The sequence below is a fragment of the Gymnoscopelus braueri genome (assembly GCF_963280865.1).
Source record: "Gymnoscopelus braueri genome assembly, chromosome: 7".
Classification (NCBI taxonomy): domain Eukaryota; kingdom Metazoa; phylum Chordata; class Actinopteri; order Myctophiformes; family Myctophidae; genus Gymnoscopelus; species Gymnoscopelus braueri.
Window position 1 is genome coordinate 31,657,788 of NC_137608.1, and position 27,952 is coordinate 31,685,739.

Sequence of the window (27,952 nt, forward strand, 5' to 3'; positions counted from 1 at the left end):
CCTATCAATTGGCAAGCAATGGCATGTTGTATTGCTAAAGTGAGGAGTATTATTATTTTTGGCATGAGCATTATAATTAATTTAGCCCTGCTCAAACAGTCAGTATATGAGCCGCAGGAACACTTAAGGATGAAAATTGGATCAGTGTGGCAGCAGAATGTTTTGTCTCCAGTGCACCAGTAAACACTTGTGATAAGCCCTCTTTCTCTGTTCTTTATTTTGCAGCTAGACCCAGGGCCGTGCCACACAGACGGAGACTTAAGGCTTCTACAGACCAAGCTGTCTTGTCCTGACATCTCCTGACTACATCAGCAGATCAGATCGAGTGACGCCAGGTGACGTCTTATGTTTAAATGTTGCTGCAAAAACACTGTACAGACTACATCCAACAATCAGTGGATGGCACAGTTCTGCGCCTGTGTGAGAGGAAATAAATTATAACATGATGTTATACCTCTCGCAAAAAGGCGACTGACTCTGTAATGAATGCAGCCGGCCGAAATTTGCCTTTCATATTCTAATGTACTTGTATAATCAAAGTGTACCAACCCTACTCAAATATGACCGCTGTGTGGACCGCTCTGGGTCCATGTAATGCGTAATCAGCACATTCCACAATGTGTATTACAGAACATCATTTTATAAGTCGATAAGAAGAAAGAAAATCAATAAAGCCTTACCTTCTGTGCAAACAAAAATGTGATCCTCCTGATGCCATACTCAAAGAGGATTGATTTCTGCAAGAGGAAATGCATTTTGATATCAATCATCAAAACAAAATTGACTTGATCTACAAGCCAACAACACATCGCGATGTGAAATGTGAGCTTTAGGCCAGCTATTTTCAGCGTGCGACATCGTTGTACGACAAAGTATAAAATATGTAGATCATATCCTGACCTTCGACTGAGCATAGGCTGTCAGCGCTGTGACCAGAGCACCATCATCCTCTTCGTCTGTAGACTTTATGGACACATTAATGATGTGGATCGGGTTTTCCCTCGTGTTCTGAAGAGTACATAAGATCATTATGTGAAAAGTTTATTTTATTTTATTTATTAGCAAATTGGAATATAAAATAGAAACAATACAACAACATATCAAAAGAAAACAAGTTATTTTGGAAAGGAAAGGAAGAAGCCAACAGGCTTATTTGGAATCCTTTCCTTTATGGAGGAGGTCATTAAATAGCATACATTAAAAGTTCAATAAGAACAATTGAACAGATCAAACTAAGCAGTGTTTAACTCCTCACCCTGAAGTTCTCCTCCTCATACAGGCCGGAGCTGGCGTCTGAAAACAGCGGACTCTCCAGATCATCTGCAAAGCTTGCGATTATCTCATCAAAGTTCCTGTAAAACACAAGAATACATCAACAAATACTGTACATTGTGTGTAGATACAGTATACATTGTATATCTACATACTGCATGTAGCTATTTATTCAATATTCAAAGATTTTTTTTGTAACATGCTTTGTCACATGTACAATATGTGCAGTGAAATAGATTCATAGATGTCAATATACTGTATATAAATAAACAAAGTAGAGGTAATTATAGCCGTTTTACTTTTTGAAGTCATCAAAGCACTTGAAGGCCACCATGGCGCCCATGCGCTGGCACGGTGGAGACAGGTGAGCCCCATCCAGGAACAGATCACTGCCCTGACGCCGCATTTCAAACTGACCCGAGGTACTTAGTGGGACAGCAACCCTGGCATGGGGGAACAGGCCACCTAAGTCAGCGATAGGAGGTTCCCAACAGCAAATGATAACTGCAGGCAGGACAGGTGTGCTTCAGCACGGAACACTCTACAGCCATCAGAGAGCAGTGAAAGCATTCTACACTATGTCTGCTTGACCTATTTGCAAAGCAAGTTGATATTACCAATGAGCTCGTATCCAGTTAACATAAAAGGAATAGGTATATTTAATCTATGTTTTAATTGAATCATCTCATATGACAAAGAACTGTTGTTACAGATTGTAAGAAATTGTTGTATTCTGTTTGATTGAGTTCGATGGGCAAATTATTAATCCAAATTTGAACTTGGAAAATACAGGCTCCCCAAATTGACATAAATCATAGGTTTTAAGAGGAACATACCATGAATAAGACATACCCCTCTCAAAAGCTACCCATCACCGTACAATTTTGTAAATATGTTTATAAATACATTTTAAAAAGGCAAATTAGTAAGAACTTGTTAGAGGAGTCCTTTAGCGAATGTTTATGGTTTCATAGGAAGGGAGGAAGAGGTAACACTGTGCATTAAACATGCATTGCTGCGAGGCATACACAGACAGGTCAGGAGGCTTGGCTGGCTGGGAGGAGCTGTACTCTACCTGTTCAGAGTAGGGCTGCTCCCTCTGAAATAAGATGATTGACAGGTGAATATTAACAACCTTGGCCTCAACCTCTACGCATTAGAATGCCTTGCACATTCAGGTTAATGTCTAATTGGGGAAAAAAACATGATCAAAAAACATTCTGCATTCAAAGTTAGCTCTAAGCAGTTACGGCCCTGATTAAAAGACTGCTCTATGCCTGTGCAACCTCTAATGATTATATGTGTTATGAATGATCAGGTTACAGTCATTAAAACGAGGTGAGGGTTGAGGGGAAACTCTTAGTTAAAGTCAAAACCAGGCTTTATAAATATATAAAATCTGTATTATGATTTGGTTTAGTGGATCATTGGAAGCACATGGCTTTGCTCTAAATAAAGAAATGATATGCCTCTGATGCTGAAGAGACCGAGTGTTTTATCACTCAGTATTTATCATTAGAATCCATTAGCTGAAATTGCCCATGTAGTCAATGGCCTTTCTTTGACTGAAATAGGAATCACAAAGCAATAGTGAATAACAGTGAATAATCCTAAAATAATGTCAAATAAAACAAAAACAAAAACAAACAAACAAAAAGCTTTCAAATTGAAATGGTGTATTGTGTATATGTTGTGTTGTTTTCTTGTTGGTACCTGTTGGGGTGGGATGAAGGCAACATAAACTGGAAGTCTACAGCACATGTCCCATCCCGCAACTGGTGATGCTGGAGGCTGTTTAACTCATAAGCAATGTACCCTCTGCGCACATATACCTGCAGAGAGGACAGATAGATATGAATCAATAGATACGCTGAACAGCATCATCTGAATGTATTATCATGTAAAGAAGCAAGGAGGTTCAGTAGCGGCGCCAGGATTGACATTTCATTGACAATGCTTACCTCCAAGGCAGCCATGCACACAACCCGATTAGAGTGGTAGAAGAAATTGGGAAGAACATCAAAAATGGAAGTCTCAGAGAGGATGAGTTTCTGTAAGAAATTTAAATTAAAACCAACTTCATTTCATTGATCCTCAACAATCAAAAACGTATAAAGAATAAACATATAAACCGTCCACAAACTAACCTTCAGGTTCTCTGGGCAAAACTGGTGTCCGTACATGTCAATCGCGGACAAGAAGATAGACTCCACTTGGTTGTGTCTTAACTCATAGGATGGCAAATGAGAGGCAATCAACACCTGTGGAACCCAAACATTAGAGTGATATTAAAACTCACTCAGTATGTTACTAGTAGTTATACACGTACCATACCAGTGTCAATACATGTCATGTCTAATCACAGCTTTGGCAATATATTGTAAAATTTTCCTGTTAATGCTTCATTTTTAGATAATTATTTTTTCTTTGTTATTAGTCATGGACGTTTCTCCAGGGACATTTTCAAATTAATCCACACCTTTGGGCACGATAAAGTTCACTGTTGATTTTAATAACATACTGAAATGAATGGAATCCAATGACTTGAATCAAACATGCTCAGGAAAATGGTCAGCAGTAATGTCTAGTTTGTCAACTATAACGCAAAAAAAGGGTGCACGGTGGCGCAGTCGGTAGCGCTGTCGCCTCACAGCTAGAAGGTCCTGGGTTGGATTCCCGCCCGGGACGCTGTGCACGTGTTCTCTCCTCCACGTCATCAGTGCCCATACCCTAGGTTGACGAAAGGGCCTTTCTGTGTGGAGTTTGCATGTTCTCCCCGTGTCCCCTAGGGTAGGTACCCTCACAAAAAACATGCAGTAATCCTGGTCTCTATACTCTATACTGCCTCCCCTTGGTTAGCCGGGGCGCCTGATGGAGGGGAATGGAACTGGATGGAATAACGTGGTCATTCCACACGCTACGTCCTACCGGGGAAATTCCCCCCTGTCAGGTGATAAGAAGCGGCCTGCTCACTCCTCATGCAGTGAAGGAAGCATGAGCTCAGTTCGGGGCTCTCCCCAGGCTGGCAGAGGGAGAGTAGCGCCCAGGATTACATGCTTAGGCAATTGGCACTGGGTGAAAAATGGGTTACAAAATCGTGGGCTAAAATTTAAAAACAAGAAAGAATGACATAGATGTCATGGTGGACGGCGGTGGACGGCGCAGGCCCCCCCCCCCCCCCCCCCAAAAAGAAAATAGCGTTTGGGGGTACAAAATCATGGGATGGGGAAAAAAAAAGGAGGTCCGCGGTTCCCCCCCCCCTTAGGGGTCCCTGGAGACCCTTGGGGGTCCCTGGGGGTGACCTAGAGACACGGCGAAGGAAAACTGTAAAGCCACAGCCACGCATGCAAGATGTTGCACATGAACTCTGCAGCCGCACTGAGCAGAGATGCTCATAGGCCTGCGTCGTGGGTTAGACACCGTTGTACTGGAGAAGTATAACTCTCGGTTAGACACCGTTGTACTGGAGAAGTATAACTCTCGGTTAGACACCGTTGTACTGGAGAAGTATAACTCTCGGTTAGACACCGTTGTACTGGAGAAGTATAACTCTCGGTTAGACACCGTTGTACTGGAGAAGTATAACTCGGTTAGACACCGTTGTAACTAGTTACCATTACTAGTTACTTCATTTAAAAGTAACTCAGTTACTTTACTAGTTACTTACACCAAAAAGTAATGCGTTACTGTGAAAAGTAACTTTTAAGTTACTTAAAAAAAAAAAGGGCTCCCATTATTGCCCTTGATTTCATATTGCATTGGAGAATAATACAATCTGTTGATCAACTTGACATGCATTTGCATCACTGAACTCTGCTAAGCAATGTGGTCTATACCAGGGGTCGCGCTATAGGATTGTAACCTGCTGGTCCCAATGTCCGGAATGAATCAAATTTATCAGACATCTGATAAAAAATACCGGTCATAATTATGTTTAAGCATTAATTACAATTAAGCAGGTGCGTAAATACAGCCTAACACTTAGGCCTACAGCATTATATTTTGGATTGAGCTATTTGAACATGAACCATGATGAACGAGTAATATACACATTTTATATACAGTAGCAGGGTCATCTTGCACAAATACATTAATTACCTACACTACCATTTGCGCCTGGCAATCTCTGCTTCTCACCCATTGACTTGCATGTTAAATGATGGCGTTTCCCCTTAAAAATAATCGATCATTTCAGGAGCAAGAGCTTAAAAATCTCTTCTAAATCTAGTCAACAAGGCCTGCAGTAGGCTATGCACTGGACAAATATGCATGACATTATTTCAATAAACTAAAAACATGGGAAATGTTAGAGGGAGTAATAGCCATGGATACACGACGGTCGCCTGTCACAACCGTCATGGATGAACTTCAACCTGGTGTTTGCACTTTCTCCATTTATGGCCCGTACATCTACATAAACGTTCATATTTCAAATATAAAGTGCTTATCCCATGGCGACGGAGGTTACATGTATATACGGGCTCTCAAAAGTACCTGTATTATCCGTATTGTTCAATAAAAAGCATTTTAATCTGATCGGTGGCCATTTTCTCCATATGCTTTCAACTGAGTGACCCTATTGGTTGGTACAGTAGGTGTATTGCACTCCAATACATTATGAAAAAATGGCCACTGATCGGATTAAAATGCTTTTCATTGAACAATACAGAATATACGGGTACTTTTGAGAGTCCCGTGCATAATTGTAACATCCGTGGCCATGGGGTAAGCACTTTATATTTGAAATCTGAACGTTTATAGAGATGTACGGACCGTAAATGGAGAAAGTGCAAACACCAGGTTGAAGGTGATCCTTGACTGTAACGGGAGTTTTCATGTACCGCAGGGACTGCAGTAGCAGACGCAGTTAATAAATTAACAAACAAATGAATTAATATACTTTAACGTGCGGAATCCGAAACAGGCAGCGCTGTGATTCTGAATTTTGTTACGATTACGGTGATTAGTAGCCTATTATTGACACCACCTGGGCGAGTGAGTCATGTAACTTTCTTGACGTTGCAGCCATGCAGTTTAAGTGCAGATTTCAGCTTGGGAAAAGCAGCCTTTAACGGGTTTGGGTACGTGGTTCATAATCACCATTGCGTTATCGTGGTATTCCTACTACTAGTCCCAGAAACACACACACGCTGTTAAGAGAGAGAGAAAGAAAGAGCGAGCGAGCGAGCGAGCGAGAGAGAGAGCTTGCAAAGCCGATCACAGCGGGTCTCAGACTGGTGTAAAGTAAATAAGTACATTTACTCAAGTACTCTACTTAAGTACAATTCTCAGTCACTGTTCGCCTCGCTGTATATATAAATACTATATAAAAAATAACGAAGTAACGCACCATGTAGTAACGGTAACTGAGTTACTGAATTAAAAAAAGAATGCGTTAGTACTAGTTACTGAAAAGAATTACGGCGTTACAGTAACGCGTTACTTGTAACGCGTTACGTCCCAACACTGACTGTTAGGCTACGCTGTACAGAGAGAGGGAGAGTGAGACGGCATGGGGAGCTCAGTGGTGCTTAAATGAAGAAAATGTGCACAGAATATCATCTAAAACTATGCTAAATAAACCCCAAAAAAATATCAAAAATAAAGTCGGACCTTTATCTAAATTACCTTTATATTTATTGGACACTTAAATGTTTTAGGTACATTCTGTAATTGATGAAAATGAATTTTAAGGTGACATTTCAATGCTCTTAAATGAACACAGGATCACAGAAAATCACCTGAAACTATGCTAAATATGTCCAAAACATATAAAAAATCAAATCGGGACTTTATTGTGGCTTAAATAGATTCAAGACTTATTAATGTTTTGGTGCATTCTATAATTTAATAAAAAATTCTGATGCCTCCATAGTCTGTCTACTTCTCCACAGTGCCTGTGACAACAATGGCGGCTGTTCAAAAAATTTCGGAGCAAAGAGGGGGCGTCTCCCTGCATGAATCCAAGTTGCAGCAACCAATCGGTGGCAAACAAGCAATGATGACGCGTTCCGGACCTTTTTTAGCAAACCCGCCCCCTTTTTCCCACAAAGAGAGCATCCCCTTTTTCACCGACGCCCCGCCTCTCTTTAAATAGCTTCGGAGGTTAACTCCCCCTTTTGGTCAGATGCCTGATATCTGTTCACTAGGACGGCCGCTTGCGCTTGCCGTCCAAAAATAAACGCATATAAATAGGGCTAAACATGCCAAACCCCTGGTATGGTTCTTTAATATACCTAAACATAGGGACAGGATTCAAATATCTGACTGAGACCAAACCATGCTCATTGCCTTACCTGTCTTGCCCGCAAGGCTACCCTGGAGTTCTCCACCTTGCTGAGCTGTGTGAGTTCATTTAGTATGGCCATCAACTCGTCTGCTAGGGTAGGATCTCTTCCACAAAGTCGATCCTAAATATGTCAAGACATGTCAAGACACTATACAAATACAAAAGTTATTCAACTATGTACAGCATGTGAGCATGGATGTTGACTGAACACTTACTATAAGCATTGTGACCAGGATGTTTTTCTTGGAGACTTGAGCGTGAGAGAAAATACACTCGAGCACATGCGCCATGTCAGGTTTGTACTGCTCTCTCAGGTTGATGACACACTTGTCGTAGTGAGCTGTTTGAGTGGAAGGAAAAAACAACACAACACTTTTAAGCTTAGGAAAATGCAGCATCTTGGATATGTATACATACATACATACATACATACATACATACATACATACATACATACATACATACATACATACATACATACATACATACATACATACATACATACATACATGTAAACCATATCTATAATGCATTATAAACATACTTATAATGCATTATAATCTGCTTATAACACAGTATAATTATAGTTATAAAATAATGCTTCATAACCATAATCATAACTGCATTTTCACTCTCTCAGTGCCAAAAACTATTTATCGAGAGTTTTTTCTGAATGCCCTCAGTGCCAAGAACGAGTTTTCCCGAGTTTTCTTTTTAATAAAAAAGATTGCTGCTCCATTCACTTCTTGTTTAACTTATTATTATTATTTTGTTTTACTTTTAAAAAATTGCTGGCACAGTATGAACATATTTTTCTATTTCATTGGCACTGAGAGTTAAAATGACTTACAGTATAAGGTCAAGTAGTATAATACTTCATAATTACTGGACACTTACTGTACAGAATCATAGTGTATTATAATGATCATAGTTGTAATACAGTATAATAATTGTATAATATAATATATAATTACATGTTATAATATAATATATGTTATAATGCATTATAGTGTGATTATAAGTCACTAAAAGTGGTCATTGAGTATTTTAAGTAATTACATTCCTGTAGGTGTAATTATGAAGTGCTTAGAACTGTAATCATACAGTGATTTATGCTGATTCAATGCATTTATAATTGACCTCATCTTGTCATTGTAAAATACTTTATAATGTGTTATGATTATTGTTATGAGTATTTTTGAGTGCTTATACTGTAACTATTTACATTATAGACATGGGATGCATAGCAAGTATTACTGATATCTTCATTTAATTCAATTGGAGTTCAAACAGTATTAAATATTAACCTTGCTGAAACTGCGTTTCCACTTGTAAGTAGTGCTTCAGCAAGTCCATCACCACAGACTTCATATAGCCTCGGATTCCACTGCGGTACCTGGGACAAAGCCATTAGACACAGCCTTTTAATTGATGCAATAAACCATGCCATCAGCGTGAATTACTGCTGGGCAATTCAGTTGTCCAAAAAGAAAGAAAAAATGTACTCAACCAAAAACTAACCTCTGCACCAGCTGTACAATGCTCTGAGTATTCATGAAGAACACCTCTCGGTCAGCCTTCCTCTGCAGGGTGGCTGCATGGCTGTCCAAAATATTGGCAATCTGAAGCAAAGCATGAGATAAAAATCAATCAAAACAATGATACAGTGAGTTGTGATGCAGAAAGACACTGACATTCATGCAGATAAAATTCAGTCAAATGTTCTATAATGGACCTGGTGCATAAGAATGCAGTCATTCATGAATTAGTGGAAAATATCACAGTGCAATATGCACCCCATGCGATGGTTTTTATACTGGCAAAAGTGGTTGTTTACATTTGGACTGGATTGCATTGTGAGATAGAGAGGGAAATCAACATTGCGGTATCGGGTCTCCTTAGAAATCATACTCTACCAAAGACACTGGCCCTCATTTATCAACGGAGCGTATAAACCGGCTTATATTTTTCCATATATTCGGCCGTACACCAACGTCGAAGTCACATTTATCAACGAATCCTACACAGCCAATCCTGGCGTACATCAGGTCGGAGCTTTGATAAATCTCACGTCTGAAAACGAGCGTCATTTAAATAACACGCCCTTAAATATTCTCAAAACGCCCCGATTTTACGACATGAAGAAGAACCAGAATACGACCACAGACATCAAAAGCCAATAAGAAAGAGTTTCCCCCGATCGCCTCGCCTCGCCACACACGCACACGCACACGCCCCCCTCTCTCTCTCTCTCTCTCACACACACACACACACACACACACACACACACACACACACACGCCCGCCCAGCTGTGTTTTTCATGTAATCCGTACCGTAGCGGTACAATCTTTGTCACGTAGGCTTGTAGCCTACATGAATGACATATTATGATACCAATCACATCGCCATGAATGGAATACGTTTGTATATTAATTTATTTAACCCATACCGAGCAGTGCACAAGCAGTCATGTAGGATATTCCCCGTGAGACTCGGGCGGCAGTGATTCGTCACCGTGCCGCCACGTTAATAAGAGATTGGAGTGTCGGGTTTATATCCTTAACCCAGCCAGGTTGTAGTCTTCAAAACTCTCTATGACATAACTCCATAACATAGGACAAGCTACTGTACGTTTGTACACCTCACTGTCCATGAAAAGATCGTCGGGAGTCCCGCAAATGCGCTCGCAGAAGCGCTGTATATTTTGAAAATAGCAGATCTACAAGCTCACAACGCGTCGCGATGCGACCCGTTTTTGAGCTTGCAGATCTGCTATTTTAAAATAGCCAATGCAACTGAATGACTGTTAAAGCAGTTTGTTTAAATTACTTTATAAAATGTTATATTTTCACAGGGATTATTTATTAGTGTAGATATACATTTAGGAGTGGATTATGTGTCCAGATGCCTGTCAGACAGTCAGACAATGCTTCTCCGCAGGTCTAGAATGGAATAAACGGGCGCAGCCAACGTCAACAACTGGTCTCGACCAGACGTGAGATCTCGGCGTACGGTAGGATGAAGCCCACGTCAGGATATATTGATAAATGCCGAAAGGTGCGGTGATCTCGCCATACGCCCATTATTTGGGCTGCACCGCGTTGATAAATGAGGGCCAGTATTTCTTCAATATGGAACCCTCACCCTTTGGCTGGGGAATTGGCAGAGGACAGAGGTGATGTTGCTAGCATACTGTGCCATGACTTTACGGATGGCCTTCTCCACAGCTGGGGGGATGCGACCTGCCACGCTGGTCATGATCTCCTGGAGTTCCAACAGTGGGAGGGAAGGGTCCCGTAGCGTTGTCATCAGGGTATTCACCCACTGCTTCAGCTGCACAGAAAAACATACAGACCATAACTTCCTCATGTAACTGACAAAGAAAACACAGACCACATTAAAACATCTACAGCAGAAAGAGGCTTACTTACCTTGTTACTAAAGTAGGGCTCAGCGAGGCAGTAACCATCCATGACTTTAACCAAGTTCTCTAGCACACCATGGAACACCTGATGAAGCTTCTGCCCCATGATGGGCATTGGCGGCTGGGCTGGCAGTGGCGCATTATTAAGCTCCACCTATGACAGCAGAACACAGAGGGAAAATTATGAAAAAGAGAATTCAGTACAAGCCATGGATAACATATGGCATTAAACTAGCCTTTTCAAAATCAAACAAGACCAGCCAGTGGATTTATCTAGCAATGAATATAGTTTTTAATATTATATTGGGAAAACCAACCAAACACAGGCTTTTAACCTGTAAAAATGGCTTGCATTATTGACATACACCACACCAGTTTTTAGCTGGTGGCTATGAATCCCTGATTAATATCATTCATGTACAGTACACACTACAGCTGGTGATGTGGGGGTAAACTTGCCAGATGGATACTTCTATGATCATCCAGTTCCATACTGGCCACCACACAGCCAGGCTCCAGTACCGCCCCGGGTCTCTTTACAAAGTGTATACAACCAGGCTCATGCACCGTTAGAGTCATCACCATCTTCATCACCTAAAGCAACAAAACAGAGCAGGTCTATTAAAGCATATGCACACAGAAACATGGCTAAAGATTTTTTTATCAAATCGTTTATCATTCACCTCAATCTCTGCGTAGACGTTTCCCGCTGAGACGTGGCCTCCCTCCTCAACCATATACTGCAGCAGTTTACCAGCAGAGGGTGACCTCAGCTTTGTGGGATCCTTCTCCTTCTCAAACACACACGTCTTGTTGCCGACAGTGATGCGGTAGCTGCAGGATCAGAGTGGATCAGTGTGCATACACTTCATAGAAACACAAACTTCACTGCTTCTTCCACCATGTTTTCAAAAGTGACACTGGGTCCCATCCAGATTTTAGTACAGCCTCACCTGTCCACTTCTTCCTTCATGTAGGTGGTGTGGCTGCTGCCGTCATAGCAGAGCAGGAGGCCACCGTCACTCAGCCTGTGGACATCGATCTCTATGTCTGAACCATTCATGATGAGGACATAGGTTGTCGGGGACTGACGAGCAACCTAACAGGACCACGGACACAGTCGAGAGGTTATTGCTTAAAAAAATAAAGTAATGGGGGAGTTGAACAGAACAGAGTGGACGAGTTGGAAGTCTCAGGTACCTTGAGGCAGTATTTGACCCCCTCATATATCAGGTCCACATTTACAGAGTTGAGCAGACTGTCCGCAGGCAGCACCTGGCCTCTGCAGAGGTACAAAATCAGATACAGCTTTTTAGAAAAGATCTACTGTAACAATTGAAGCACATAAAGCATGAAAGGGAGACGGCATGTTCCTGACCTTTCCAGTGAGTGCAGGAAGTCAGACATGCTCTTTCTAAAATTGGCATCAGCGACGTGCAATGCCCCGCAGACGATGCCCAGCATGGTATCTGGCCTCTCAGCCTACAGAAAGAGCAGTTGGCTCATGACATCACATAAAACCAAGAGACTAATAAAACATAAACTTAGGCCAATGCAACACCAATGCAACTACTTGTTGCGACTAGTTGTATTGGTCTGGCCATTAACTCATTCACTGCCTGAATTATTTCTGTCCGCGTTTGCCCACTGCCAGAGATTTTTCATTGAAAAAAAAAAGTACTCAGGAGCCGAGATACAGATTTTTTTAGTTTTAAGTTAACAAAAACATTTTTTTATTTTATTTTAATTAAATTATGTTTTTTACGTTCTTGGCAGAATTGGTAATTGGAAATAATTACGTTTTTTACGTTCTAGGCAGGGAATGAGTTAAGTGATACTTTATCCCTTTAGATAAAAAACGTGGAGCTTTTGTCTTTTCAGTAACTTACCTGCACTTTCTCTGCAATGAGATGATCCAGCCAACCAGTGTCAATGTCGTTGTTTCTAAAGCTCTCCGTCTCCAGCAACTTTATGAGGTATTCAACTGTGGTCCTGAAGTCTCCTCTGATGGATAGCTCTTTCATGGCAACCACCATGTTCCTGAAAAATCACATACAACAAACACACATTTTGGAGTTCTCATACTTGATGTGTGGATGTCATGACATTGAGGCAAAAAAAATGATTAACCACTCAAAGCAAGAACCAGCCATCGAATATGCTATTACATCATTGGCTATTATTATGGGCTAGAGCCTGACCGATGCTAGATTTTTGGGTCCGAGGCCAATCCCGATTGTGGAGAGTCCTAGACCTAGACCAGCCATTACTGATGTTTTGACTGACTGATTTGTAAACTGATTTGTAAAAAATAAAATAAAATACATCTTAAAATCTGCAAAATCTTGAAATCAATATGAAACACTTTTGATTAAAGTTTCTATTTGAGAACATTTAACTTTATAAGCAAACTTCGATATATGAAAAGAACATTTCACTTTAATTCTACAACGAACAAACAAGTACAAATTTTCACTCACATTTTCTCAAATTAGATCTACAAATTAAGCAAAATGTTTAAAGGTAAAATAATTGGGACATGTTGGCTGCATAATTTCCGACATCTACAGTATGTTGTCAAAAACGTCAAATATATATATCGATATATCGGTCTGGCTCTATAATATGGTCTCAGAGTTTTATCATGTTATTGGCTATTGAGTTGGTGTCATTTAGTTGTATTCATTATACCTGTATATAACCAGTTATTTCATCCTGGTCAGGTATTGCCTTATGTCCTATTTGCTCAAAATAGACATTACATGAAACAATAAAGAGACTCACGAAATGGCTTCCTCACGGTTCTCCCCCCAAGAGAAGCAATGTCCAAACTGGGAGTCTGCAAACTCATGCAGGCCACCTGTGGCCCCAACACTGAAGTAACCCCAAACATTTTTACTGCTCCGAAAGTTCAGCTCCTGGACAGTACCTGAGCTGGGCTTGAACCCCTGTAAGTGACGACCACAAGAACAGATCACTAAGATCAGTGGTCTGAGCTATTTAAAAAAATATTATAAAAATGAATAACCTAATGTCAGGTATTGGATGCAAAAACTGTGGGTCCCACCTCATCAGGGTTCTCGCTGGTGATGCGAGCAGCTATGACATGCCCTCTTGGGCATGGCACGCATTCTGGAGCTTCAAAGTTTATGGTGCCGTCGCCCCATGGGGCCTCTCCATAAAGCAAGCGGATGTCCTTAATCCTGTAGAGGGGAATGCCCATCGCAATCTAGCAGAGATGAAACAGTGAATTAAAATGAGGCAGGTGTGCAGCTCTATGTGCACTGTCAATTGCAGGAGAGTGATTCATGGCATCATGACATATTTTCATTCCTATGGTGTCATTATCGTGCCCAGTAGGAGAAGTTACCTGTAACTGGGCAGCAGGCAAGTTAACATCTGCGATCATCTCTGTACAGGGATGTTCAACCTGCAGGCGTGGGTTCAACTCCAGGAAGTGGAAACTTCCATCTTCCGAGAAGAGGTACTCTACGGTTCCTGCACTCACATACCCTACCATCTTTGCCAGTCGAACTGCATACTAGAACATAGAGGGGGCAACAAACTTGTAAAAATATGAAGATGGTCTTGGAACATCTAAACGATTACACAAGTTTATTGAGGTTGCACATAATATAAAGTAGCTCACCTGTTCCATCTGCTCAAATGTTGAGGAAGCTGCTATGGTGGCGGGAGCCTCTTCAATGATCTTCTGGTGCCGTCTCTGGATAGAGCAGTCTCGTCCAAACAGGGAGATAGCATTGCCATACTGGTCAGCCAAGATCTGGACCTCCAGGTGGCGGGCATGCTGGGCCAGCTGCATGATGAAGATGGGCGAGCCGGGCACCTCAGCCTGAACCTGCAACCAAAATGTAAGCCAAACAGAGAGAGACGCTATAGATTCAGGTCCATTATCACAAAAATACAAACAAATACAACATACTTAATTGAGATGCAGCATTAAAAGATGTAAGGTGACTCATCAATATTTTCATTGATGCCTACAAAGGCAATATCACCAAAAAACTGGTATCAAGAATCTATTCGAGTCTACAGACCACTAGGAACCACTCCACCCTCTATGTTAAACTTAAATGGGAAGAAGAAGCAGGCATAACCCTGACAGAGGACGAATGGCTGAATATATGTAATACAACAACCACTACCACTAGTTCTGGCCTTTGGAGAGAGTTCTCATGGAAGAACATGATTAGGTTCTTTATTACTCCAAGGAGAAAATACTTACAAAAAGGTACACCAGAGTCAGGGAACTGCTGGAGAAACTGCAATAAGACAATGGCTGACCACTTCCATATATTCTGGGACTGTCCAATAACCCAAAACTACTGGCTAGAGATCGTATCAGAAATCAACGCGATAATGGGTTCTGAACTTGAATGTACTTTTACCAATATTTACCTGAGTAACATACCAACCAAATTTAGCACCGCAGATAAATACCTTCTTAAAATACTACTGGTAGCCGGCAAAAAGGCTATAACCAGGAAATGGCTGGACAAAAATTCACCAACAAAGGGGGAGTGGATAGCCATTGTGCAGAACATATACGAAATGGAGAAACTAACATATTCTGTAAGACTCTGTATGGACAAATTTTGTAAATACTGGTTAAAATGGATATTACATATGAAAATGATTGTGTGAAATACCATTGAGGATGTGGGGGGTTATATATCTGTATATATGTACAAGTACGTGAATCTGTGCTATGTGTGGAGGTACACTGCTTGAATTATTACTATTACTTTATTTATTTTATGTTACATACTTTTCTGCCTGTACTTTTTTACTTCTTGTTCTTTTTTATTTTCTATGCATGTATGCTTATATATTTTCTTTCCTACATAATTCCTTTCGGCAATATTTGGAAACCTGCTCCAAAACTCGAGAATGTATCATTGGAATAGCGACTGGCAAAAAATCATGGACTTTAACATCAAAGACAATCAGACTGAGATCTACAAAAGAACTGAAGTTACCTTAGCTTAGGATTTCTCCCCTCTGGACTGAATAGCCCGCGACATAAGAGTGTAAAAATATAACTGAAATGTACTCATCTAATTGTAATGTGATGCCCAACATGACCTACCTGTTCTAAAAAAGAAAAAAGAATAAAAACAAAGTATAAAAAAAGATGTAAGGTGAAATCTTTAGACAAACCTGTCTAAATAAGTTGGGAAACTCATCGGCACACTCCACCTTCCGAATACCCTTCCCACCTCCACCCTCAGAGGCCTTGATCACAACTGGATAACCAATTCTTTCAGCTCCCTGCATGGAAAAAGCACATGAGATGCAAACTTCAAAAAGACAGATGATGTATCCCATAAGTAATATAGGATATATAGATTGTAGGAATGGCTCAAGCCTCATCTTTATGGTGACTTTGCTTATAATCCTTACCGCCAAACCCTCATCTACGTCACACACACAGCCTTGAGCGTAGACCTCTGGAGGAACACTGATTACATTGCCGTGTGTTCGATCTTCTTCTGCCCAGTCCAACCTCAGACCTGGAGCACAAACAAATGCAAGGTGAGAAGATGAAAATGCTGACATATGCAATATATTACTGCAAAACCTTATTTTGGACACCTACAGAAGCACTGATATGAACCGTATAATTTCATAATATAACACACAGCAAGTTTACATACATCATTGGTGCAATCTGTGTAATGCCTAATTAATGCTCCTTCGTACGATACCATCACGCTGTGAAAATAGCAGATCTAAATGCTAACGATACGTTGCATCCGCGGCGTGTTGTGAGCTTGTAGATCGGCTATTTTCGGCACGCGACTTCAATGTATAATTAAGTATGGCTTTAGGTAGTATGACGCAACTGAGATAATGTGCAGAATAGTGCGTCACCTGATCCAGTCCACGGCAATGTGGGAATGCCAGCACTCTGGGCCACGATGGAGGAAGCCACCTTATCACCCAGAGCCCACATGGCCTTACTGGACGGCCCTGAAAATGATTTGACAACAGGTATAAACAAACCAAAAGAACGAATAAAAAAATGAATATAGTGCCGTTTGAGAGTGGAACATACCAATGAATGATATTTCCGCCTTGCTCAACAGCTCAGGCAGTTTGGGGTTTTCCGAGGCATGACCCCATCCAGCCCAGACGGCCTGTCAGAAGCAATAAACAGTTATTGACAGGACAGGACAGGGTCAAGTAAAGCAGGTTTCCACAAGGCACCAATCGGACAAAGACTTCAACGAGTTAACTCGTCCATGGCAGTCAATGAGTTAAAGAAACACTTCCCCCATTTTCAACCTCATCTTCAATTGGTTCTTACTAATACTAATGCCATTAGATGGCCCATTATTATTATAAGATGGCACAATTTCTGTCTACTCACTCGGCATGTCAATGATGGACTAAGGACAGTTCACCTGCCTACCAGTACCAATGACATCATCGATGAGGATACCAAGCTACTAGAAAGTACATCCTCTCTCTTCCTGGAAAGTTAGCATTCTGACATAGAAGCCATTTTTCTGGTATCAATAAAAAGTTTTTAAAAATCCCAAACTTGCCTTGAGATCATGTCATTGGTACTAGGCAAGGTTCTGAACTGTCCACAGCCCACCTCTGAGACACAGACCATGTAGACAAAAATGGTACCATCTTATAATGAACATTAGTGCGGACCAGTTAATTGAAGATAGGTTGAAAATGGGTGAAGTTGTCCTTTAAGTATAAGTTATGCTTAACGGGAGTAGAAACATGATGAAGAGTACCTAGCCTGGTAAACCCTCCCTCCGGAAATCTCAATTCCATTTCATTTCAGGAGTGAGTCTGGCATGATCCGCCTTTCTGCAATATTGGCTCTGTATGCCAAACGGCCGGGCCTATCAGCGTCGTCGCTCATTGTTCTGTGATTGACAGCTTACGTTGGCCAATCAGGTGGCGAGTTCGAGTGAGCCCAAAACACGAACGGCAGCCATCTTTTTCTTGTGCGGCCAATTCTCCGCTATTTTTTTACTTCAAAAAGCTCTCTAACTTCTATTTTGAGGCACGGAATTTACTTCTAAGATATCGTTTGGATAGAATTTAGTTGTTTAACTTCATATATGTGGTCAATTAATCATGACAAAGCCTATTTAAAAAAAAAATATTAGAGAACCGGTAGGGGCGGGCAGTGACACCATTGTACCCGAAAAAGGCAACCCATTTTGGGTATGGCTGTCTCAAAAGTCCCGTCGCGTCACATTAAGACTGGTTTAGTTTAGTTTAGTTTATTTCAGTCAGTCAATTTGTGGTAACATTACAGTAGGTAATAAAATAAAATAAATGTTAACAAGAAAAGATACCCACATTTCTGACCAAAAAGGTATAGGCTGAAGCATAGCTTATTACGCCTACCCTTTTACAAAACAAAGAAAAAATGAAAGTCAAAACTGCTGATTGGCTGAAGGGGAAAAATTATCATTGGCTGAAGGGGTTGTCAGTCAACGGTATTACTCCCGCCCAACTCCAGCACAGCCAATATTGCAGACAGGCGGATCAGGCCAGACTCACTCCTGAAATGAAATGGAATTGAGATTTCCGGAGGGAGGGTTTACCAGGCTAAAGAGTACCTACCTGTACTGGGATTCTCTTGGCAATGTCCACTATTAGTTCTACATTGGCATAGTTGTTATTGTTGGGCCCACCTGGAACAGGCACATAATGGTCTGCCATTTTGATGTATTCTATAGGGCAAAAAAGAAACGCACACAGCATTTGTTATGCTAGGTACAGGTGCAGGTCTACAAGAGGTCAAAGGTTAGCATAAATAAATACAGCTGAGTTGACTCAAACACCCTCCCTCCCTCTCACCCTGACCCACATACAAATAATTATATAAAAATGATTAAGTGACCTGCATTGGCTTTCAAGTCTTCAGGGGTGACCATGACCACGAAACGGATTGTCCTCTCATTGCGAAACATTTCATAGGACCAGCGACGAATGGAACGCATACATTTGACTGCTGCAATACCATTGTTAGCTATTAGTACCTATAATAGAGAAAAAAATAAAGCATTGGATTTGGCTGAGAAAGACAAGGTTTATAAGGTAGGGTATCATTTACTGCTGTAATGCTCTTGCTACCCAACAGTATCTACAGTATGACAATATGACATCCAAGTCTCTTACTTTGTCAATGACACGGTTGCCTCCAAAGCGGGTAACAAACTCGGCAGGTGACGCCACAGTGAAGTCTCTCTGGAGATCCATTTTTCTATGTTCTCGTCCTTTCTTCACCAGATGCAGGCCAGACATGCTAGGCCTATAGTAGGAAATTAAAGTTTGTTCACCAGGTGGTCATCATCATCATCATCATCATTAACCTTTAATTCACTTTAAAAAAACTCAGGAATGGTATTGAGTTACAGAAGTTTAAAAAGGAACAAAGATTCAATAATAAATAAAATGCACTTATATAAAAACAAATAGATACAAATTTATTACAAATACAAATGATTCATAATGATTTAAATCAGAAAAAAAAAAGTTCCAATTAAATTTGACAAGCTCTGAGATCAGGCTTTTGAACTGCTGTAACAGCAACAGAGAGTTTAAATTTAAGGTGCTCTTTAGTTTGTTCCAACTGAAGGCAGTTTTTCCTATTTCAGGTCTAATAAGAGGAACATGGAAAATAAGCCTATTTTGTGAGAAAACACCAAGACAGCTGTGATCTGGATTGAGTGCTTTAAAAAAAAGATACTATATAGTACACACAGTGAAGACATAGTCAGCATACATGCTGTAGCCTACATTAGACTAAAACTAACCTTCACATCATCATACGTTGAATATCTGCCTCCATAACGTCAGATCCAAGAATGAGTAAATGAGTGCACGATACGTCTAGCTAGCCTACATCTAAGCTAATGAGCAGCTGTAGACCTGTAGCAATACTTTGACACAGAAGAACTGCTAAACTACCACAAAGAAACAACAGTAATGGAAATCAGTAGAGAAAGTCAAAGTTCAGTCTAGTCTGTACAGGGGACGATCCTAATTGGGGCTGACAGTTCATGTCTTGCCTTATCTGCAGTTCTGCACAAACCTAGTTACTACAGGAATCTGATTGACATGGACAGACACTGTTACCCACAGAGATCTTGGTTGTGGCATCACACTTATAGAATATTCAACCAATCAAAGGTTTATGTACTGTCAGCAAAAACAGGCATTGCACGATTGGGGCTAAAAGTATAATCCCGATTATTTAGCTTAATATTGTAATCACGATTATCAATATTTTCTTTTCGTGATGATTATTTTAGTGGAAAGAAATGTTAACATTGTCTTAATGTCTCTGTTGCTCCTTGTGTTTATCTGTGTCATACAATGGCCTCTGCGATGTTATTGTTCCTCTGTGGACTTATGGGGAGACTAGAAAAAGTGAATTTCACGATTATATTATTGCGAAACATAAAATCACAATTTTGTATTAATTGTGCAGCCCTAGCTTACTGTTGTTGGTTAAACCCAATCAGAAATAAGGCAACAGGATAACAAGTCAAGGCTGGCCAGCGAGCTCCATAAATATTTGGAAAGAAATGTTGTTCGGCTTGGATGTGAAACGATACAGTTGCTACAGTGCACACAGTCAGCTATTACCTGATTATCCATCAATGAATAATTGAAAAATCCCATTATTTTAGGTGTCAAAATGGGATTGGGTAGATTATTATATTCAGCAAGGAATAATTTCTGTGTGTCCTTTTATTTTGCTTTCTATTTGTATGCATTTTTCTTTCTTTTCATATAGCCTCCTTAATATGTTAATGTATTGATTGTTCCTGCGTTGTTATTGTGTCATTCTCATGTCTCTATCAGTGTGCTGCTCAGGCACACACATGTGTAGTTCTGGGTGTTTGCTACGCGAACTGCCTTATCCTAGCTGTAGTATACAACCCTCGTAGACGTATTTATGATTCAGAATCATAAATACGTCTACGAGGGTTGTATACTACAGCTAGCCTTATCCCATATTGTTGAAGCGCAAGGGAGTCAGCGCACTGAAGTCAAGGCACAGACTACTGTGTTGTTGACGGACAACGGATGCACGCTTATGAGAAACAACAAAAATAAAACCTGTCAAAACAGTTGCGTGCATTAGCGCAAGATGAGGATAAAGGAAACATTCAGTCTAAATGTCCAGTTTGCTAATTCTCGCCATTACTCTTTGACTGCCCTTGACTCGATAACGCGTCAATTGCTAGTTTGTCCAGTTGGCCGTCGACGCGTTAGACGCGCGTTCATTGTTTAATCTCAGTCTGATCCCGCTATTCTGGTCATTTTTCATCATCAGGTTCACTTTAGGATTCCCTCAGACTCCCCGGGTTCCGGTTTCATGACGCAGATTCCGTTTCCGGTTTTCATTTTTCCCCCGGTCATTTTCGGCCAGTATAGGGAAACACACGGTTTTTCACACGGTATAAAAAACTAACGGAGAGCTCCACTTCTATAATCTATAGTCTGGGTGACGAACAGTCATCGCCGTCGTGTATCACATCGTAATTTTGGCCGATCGGAGAATCTGTTTGGGGGGGGTGAGTGAGTGAGGCGATCGAGGTGTCTATTTGCTGCTCTCTGCTGGTGGTGTACTTTATGAAAATACTCTGGCAGTCAAAGAGTCATTATTCAGTCCGACTTCACTGTAGCCTATAGTAGCCTTTTCATAAATGATATTTGTACATAGGCTGTCCTGAAAGTTTATAATATTTAGAGAAATTTAAAGTTTCAAATACAAAAGTAGTAGTAGTAGGCGAGAATTAGCAAACTGGACATTTAGACTGAATGTTTCCTTTATCCTCATCTTGCGCTAATGCAATTTTGTTGTTTCTCATAAGCATGTATCAGTTGTACGTCAACAACACAGTAGTCTGTGCCTTGACTTCAGTGCGCTGACTCTCTCCCCACCCCCCCGCCCCCTTGCGCTTCAACAATATGGGATAAGACAGTTCGCGTTTGCTACACTAATGGTGATTGACCAACGGAGCTTCCTCATCTCTCACGTGTTCTGACATTATTTATGGAAATGTGTTTGTTTGTCAGTTTCATACTTGCCCTGATGAAGACCATAGTTGCCAGTCAAAACATGTTGGCTTTTAAAAAGTTTTGTAAACATTCAAGTACCTTGATTTTACACCCTCTCCTCCAGTATTATTTTTTGAGTGCTCCTCTTTTACTAATTTTTGTGTGTATGTTGAAAATAATGTGATGACTTCTTGAAGTCTGCAATCCAGAAATTCAAAAAGTCGAGGAAGAATAAGACAAGCTTAACTAAGCCTGACTACACAGCTTTCCAATGAATAATGCAGGGTCCGCAGGTAAAAGATTGTATCATTTAACCTAAGTAACGTGTGAGAGTGTTGTCTGGCTGGTACCAGTCTCTCTACTCATCCAATTACATTGAACAAAAAAGCTTCAATTTCCTTTTTGCTCCTAAAAAGTGATTGGTACCGTATAGGACCACATCACTTCTCAGCTCCATGTTTAGTCTTGGATCATCTGCTAAATTGGTAACAGATGGTTGCAGGATTAAAAGTGTCATCTGATTGTTTATGGATATTGTCAAGATGAACTGTTAAAGTTGTACAATGCAAAATCACAAATAACGATTTTTAGCAACCTCTGCTGGTCACTACCGTCACTGCATACAATTTCCCTAGTCCTCGATTACCCAGAATTCCATTCGTTTTCACCGGAAGCCGGAAGCGTTTCAAAAAGCGATCTTTTAATTGTTTTATACTATCTACGGATCGTTTCTCTTAGCCAGTGGAGCATTAGTTACCATGAGCTGTGCTTTCTTTTTCTGTTCTTTTTCGATCTCCCAATCCTACATTATCTTAAAATCAGCGTGAGGTTCCTTTTTGTTAATAGCGCGGTAGTTCCTGGCCAAACAGGAAACCGTTGCGGTAGTTCCTGAGGACGTCGGCCACGACGTCATGACGTTGGCCAGGAACGTCATTTTCCCGGGAAAGTCCCCCCCGTACACGTTCAATAGAAAATATATAAATAAAAGGCTTCCGGGGGTGAAATTCACGGAGTGGGTGTTGTGAAACTTTTGCCACTCGCAAAAGATATACAATTTAACTTTAGTTTTGTTGAAAACGTTACCTAGTATTACTTTAAGTCTGATTTATACTTTGTTGTACAATGGTGTCGTGCGTCTATAAAGAATAGACAGTAGTGTAACTGTGTGGGGAACATGAGAAAATCTTATTATCACCCACACTATGAAAGTGAAAAAAAACAGCTCTACCAAGGTGCTTGAAACCATGTACAAAACACAAGCAGTACCACAGTACTGATATCACCCCATACATAGTTCCTTTCAAAGCTGCACCAAGAACAGACGACCACTGTGTGTGTAGAAATTCGAACTTATCACTAGAACACCCCTTGTGTTGCGACCGTATATTGTGCGTAAGCCACATTATGATTTGAACTTTAGACAATCATTCTTATGGTATGGCTCGTCGCATGAGTCAAGATTGCATTAAAAAAATGTTTGAGCCGTCTAGAAGTCTATGTGTCTGTCACTCTGTCTAGTCTGTGTGTCTGAGGCTAATCTCACAAAACACTGGACCAATCAGCACATTCTTTGTAATGCTAGTAGGCCAATTAAGTTAACTAGCTAACTAACTTAGCAAAATATTTAATAATATTTTGTTTTATACCTTTTTAACTATTTAACTTTTTAAAACCTTTATTTTGAACTGGAAGTCAATAACTGTCTAGCCTCGATCTCCAGGCTTTTATTGTTTAGTTTTGCTAAAAAATAAAAGCCTGGCCCAGCGCGTCGTGTACTCGGTATGAGGAAGTGTTTCATTTCCCAACCAACCAGAGTGCAGTGGGCGTCGCTCGTAATGTTGTGTTAACGGGGCGGGGGTTGACGGACAGATCGGTGAACCAATGGGATCAGGCGCAATCTCTCGCCGGCTCTATACACCCGCCCCTCTATACACGAAATCAGGAGCGTTGGGGCAGCCTAATAACTGTCCAATTGGACAAATATGGAGATGACTGACATCATAGAACAAACGTCATAGACTCATAGACGTCCCAGATCCCACACCGTTATAAGACCCTGTCTTGTTTTATAGCCCCCTGTGACTTTTGCTTGGTTCTTAACTGGATGCTAAAATCACAAGCATCTTTTATCAGAAAATAAAAGAAAGTCTTTAGGATACTCGCTTAATGATAAAACATCTAAACTGTTAGATTCCTTTGTGATAACAGAACTAAGTCATTGCTGGAAAGAGTATAAGGGTATTTCCTCAAACCCACACGTGCCCAGACGAGCCCTGCACAGTTACGTAACTATAGCCAAATTATCACCATGCATACATTGTTACTACATATCGTCCTCCTTACCAACAAACAAAAACAGCAAACAAACTGCTCATATGCTCAGTTGCACGGAACCGTTGTGTATAGCAAAAATTGGAGCAAGAGTTTCAAATAACAAAGATCTAATCACAGCACTAACCTCTTGAGATACTGAAACCAGTTGCGAACTGCATCTCCCTCCATGACAGATTTTCATGCACACTTAAGAAATGCAGTTCGCTAAGACAAAATCTAGAACCAAAAAAAGAGACTTCCATGAGTTCCTTCTTCTCAAGCAGTCCCTCCCCTCTCCCCTCCCATGTGCAAAACAAAATATCCTGTGCCAACAGATCCACATGGAATGGAACTGCGTACACAGGCTGTAAAAAGCTATCACATAGGCTATAACACAAACTAGCCAACAGCACGACCAAATCAGGACTTCTAACCTCTGACAAGCTGACAGCTGTTCTACTTCACCAGTTGAGAAAATAATCAGACTAAAGTTTCTCATAAAAAAGCCAAACCCTTTATCTGCAAGTTAAGATTATGAGTAATAACAAACAGGTTTCAGTTTACACATTGGAGCAAGCTGTATGCATGCATGACCACAACCTGAGGCTCTTAATAAAAAGGCGGACTCAAAACACAAACATGCAGATAAGGATAAGCCACTTCGCCCCAAAAAAGAAATAAAAACTCTTACCTTTCCATACTGGTAATACGGACATGTCAAGTCAGCTAAAACAATGTGAAGTTCGTCACTTAGCTATGCATAGCTAGCCCACTACCTGAACATCCATCCTGTAACCCTGTCATTACTATCTACAGAAATTAGGTGCAATTATGACAATCTGAGAAGAGGTTTGATTGCATCATGGAACAGTGTTGTGTCCTGGACGGGGACCAGTTTTCAAAGTCAAAGGCAGTCACTTGTTCCAATAATAGTGCAGGGCTGTGAGGCATGCGACAATAACACAGGTCAGGTGATCACAGGCAGCTTATGGAGACAGGGCATTTGGGAGCACTATGACAACGTGGCTGCATGTCCCGCTTACATCCGACAATTGACTGCTGAGCAACAACACACTCTACTGTCCCTGTAAAGTAAGCACATCTCACTCCACACCACATGTCTCTAATTCAGCTATTTCCTCACTTGCCACAGTTGCAACTTCTATACTGGACACTACAATATCTCTATTCATGGATAGTGCAAAGTTCCACCCTGATCTAAGTCATAAAGTTCACTTTAAAATGAGAAGCTTCTGTACGTGAAACCATACCTTATGCCTGAGGGGGCGGTCTTTGATGCTGCAGGGGAGGGCCGCATTGGGACAGCGAAGCTGGTGGTCGGTTGCTGAGATGCACCAGTTGGAGGTTTGGTGACCACAGTCTCCTCATCCGAAGAAAAGTCCTCCGACGCTCCGAGAATAAACTTGAGGGGTTGCCTTTTCCTGGGGCCTGCAATGGCCTTGGGCATGGTGACTTCAGATGGGGTCTGGGAGGTGTCAGGTGATGTTGACAGCGGTTCTGGTATCACCTCAGAAGCGGCGCGTGAAGGTTCAATGTCCGGTGTTGAGGTACTTCTGGCTTGAGGACAGCTCTCCTCACTGTCATTTGAGGTAGATCTGGAATGTTCTTTTGGAGAAGGGGTGGGCGCCTCCCCATGGGTAGCTGGGGGACCACAGCCAGGAGATTCCTCTCCTTTTCCTGGCATTGTGGCAGTCTCACTAGTCTCTCTCAGTAGCCACAATATCAGCAGGCTTAATCCCAAAACTACGACCAGGAGCATTCGCAGGCATCCTTTTAAGACTGCAATGAGAACAAAGTAGATTATATGAGTCAGTGAGATAAGCGATAACATGAACCTTTTCCGGTTTAAACCCCCACCTGAAGATAAACAAGTGAAGAAATTCTTAGATTAGACTCATTAGAGCAATACCTTTTGCTTACTGTGGCCTGTTCTATAATGAGTACATAGGAGTTGGGAGACATTTCCCTGTGATAAGAGGTCAGAAATCTCAGGTCCAGGAATGCTAGGTAGACTAATCATACCCAAAGACCTGTGCATAAGCACATGTCTTAACCACAGTCCTATTAATTGGACATACAACAAATAGCGTAAATAGTTTATCTACAAGCTCACAATGCTCACGTACATTTTCACTATTTTGAACATTGAAACAGTTTGCCTATAATGACATGGCCAAAATAGAGACACCACGTTGAAAGGGGTTAATATGCAGGGGCACATCCCCTTTGTAAACCCATACCCAAATATAGCCCTGTTAGGAAATACACAGTTTATATTATGAGCAAGGAGAGTAGCATGACTTTCAAGAAAGGTGACCCAATTAAATGAATTCAATTTTGACATTAAACAAACATAGGCAAATGGAAAACCTATGCAGTCTAATTTGCATTGTATGCATTATTAAGCATGTCAGTAGATGAAGACAGCTATGCAGTCTGTCAAAGTGCTTATCCTCCAGTAAACAACCTGTCTATCTGTCTCTGGCAGCTGACAAGAGAACTAGCCATATGGGGGAAAGGTCGACAATGAGGGGGATAGGGAGTGGGGGTGGGACAGAGGGGGCACAAGCATCCACATTAAAAAGCTACAGCATTTGAAAGCAGCATAAGAAGACAGAAATATTAAATTGGGGAAAAAAATATTACATGTGTTCTACCAGGCAAAACACACACACACTCACACACTACAACTACCAGTGTGTCTTAATACAACATTCATTAATAAGCATGCCCTTGGACCTTGGTACTTCTTAGGGCAGCCCTTCAAAATGTGTGAGGCAAACTATAGTATTACACACAGCATGCAATCATGTAGAAAAACAAATAGGCCTATTTAAAAGTGACTTCCCATAATGTATGCTGTGCAATATTAAAGTATATATTATAATTAATGTTCTATTAATTAAACAACTGATCATGTCCCAAACTAACCACTTGTGTGCAAATGCAACAGTTTTTCATCTACAAAAAAAAGCAAACAATGAAGTTACACTAAACTAAAACTGCTGCAGCTGGATTCTCAAAGGTCACATCAGATTAACAACCCAAGAGGAAGGATTGGAAGGCGTGTGTGAAACAAGTCCACCGAACGAAATCATACTATTTAGGACATGATCGTCTGTTTGCAGTACTTTTTTTCCCCCAAACTATTATTTCGCCCACATTAAACCATTTCCTATCTAAGGCATAACATAGCTCACAGGCATGCATTCTGTGTTGTCTCCTTCCAGTGATGCTGTTTGACAATACATTTCTAGAACATTAATAACTCCACTGTCCACTCACCGGCAACTTATTGATAACGTCACTCACTAAGCTTTGTTGATGTTGTTGATTCAATGTAGCCAGACGAGCTACTACCAACGAACGCTATGTTTCTAACTAACCGCCCCTCTTACTTATCCTCACTTTGTCCAATAATACGGAACTAATGGAACTGTTATACGTTATCTGTAATGTTTAAAACACGCCCTCCGAAACGGCATTGTAGGAAGATATTACTGTTATCATATAATGATGATAAATGCTGCTGCAAATGTCACAGCGACCTACTACCAAA

The 27,952-nt window shown here is 40.9% G+C and overlaps 1 protein-coding gene across 4 annotated transcripts in view; it reads right to left on the reverse strand.

The window, feature by feature from the left end:
* Positions 1-27,952, reverse strand: part of acacb (acetyl-CoA carboxylase beta) — a 36,750-nt gene extending 8,798 nt beyond the window's left edge. The window contains exons 1-33 of one of the 4 annotated variants that reach the window (XM_080433835.1): positions 27,679-27,952; positions 25,644-26,172; positions 19,165-19,297; positions 18,887-19,025; positions 18,607-18,716; positions 17,066-17,147; positions 16,882-16,980; positions 16,411-16,520; positions 16,168-16,278; positions 14,636-14,845; positions 14,357-14,527; positions 14,054-14,215; positions 13,771-13,934; positions 12,876-13,026; positions 12,365-12,468; positions 12,187-12,268; positions 11,940-12,085; positions 11,670-11,820; positions 11,446-11,580; positions 10,994-11,140; positions 10,707-10,895; positions 9,083-9,183; positions 8,869-8,957; positions 7,777-7,901; positions 7,569-7,682; positions 3,420-3,533; positions 3,234-3,323; positions 2,986-3,104; positions 2,348-2,371; positions 1,572-1,715; positions 1,256-1,352; positions 901-1,008; positions 681-737 (exon numbers count right to left, since the gene is read on the reverse strand). In XM_080433835.1, coding sequence (XP_080289961.1) covers positions 681-737; positions 901-1,008; positions 1,256-1,352; positions 1,572-1,715; positions 2,348-2,371; positions 2,986-3,104; positions 3,234-3,323; positions 3,420-3,533; positions 7,569-7,682; positions 7,777-7,901; positions 8,869-8,957; positions 9,083-9,183; positions 10,707-10,895; positions 10,994-11,140; positions 11,446-11,580; positions 11,670-11,820; positions 11,940-12,085; positions 12,187-12,268; positions 12,365-12,468; positions 12,876-13,026; positions 13,771-13,934; positions 14,054-14,215; positions 14,357-14,527; positions 14,636-14,845; positions 16,168-16,278; positions 16,411-16,520; positions 16,882-16,980; positions 17,066-17,147; positions 18,607-18,716; positions 18,887-19,025; positions 19,165-19,297; positions 25,644-26,152 — 4,287 coding nt within the window. In that variant the 5' untranslated portion in view covers positions 26,153-26,172; positions 27,679-27,952. Of the gene's footprint in view, positions 1-680; positions 738-900; positions 1,009-1,255; positions 1,353-1,571; positions 1,716-2,347; positions 2,372-2,985; positions 3,105-3,233; positions 3,324-3,419; positions 3,534-7,568; positions 7,683-7,776; positions 7,902-8,868; positions 8,958-9,082; positions 9,184-10,706; positions 10,896-10,993; positions 11,141-11,445; positions 11,581-11,669; positions 11,821-11,939; positions 12,086-12,186; positions 12,269-12,364; positions 12,469-12,875; positions 13,027-13,770; positions 13,935-14,053; positions 14,216-14,356; positions 14,528-14,635; positions 14,846-16,167; positions 16,279-16,410; positions 16,521-16,881; positions 16,981-17,065; positions 17,148-18,606; positions 18,717-18,886; positions 19,026-19,164; positions 19,298-24,517; positions 24,610-25,063; positions 25,292-25,643; positions 26,173-27,678 lie in introns of those variants that run through there. The other 3 variants (XM_080433837.1, XM_080433836.1, XM_080433838.1) reach the window with 3 other exon arrangements.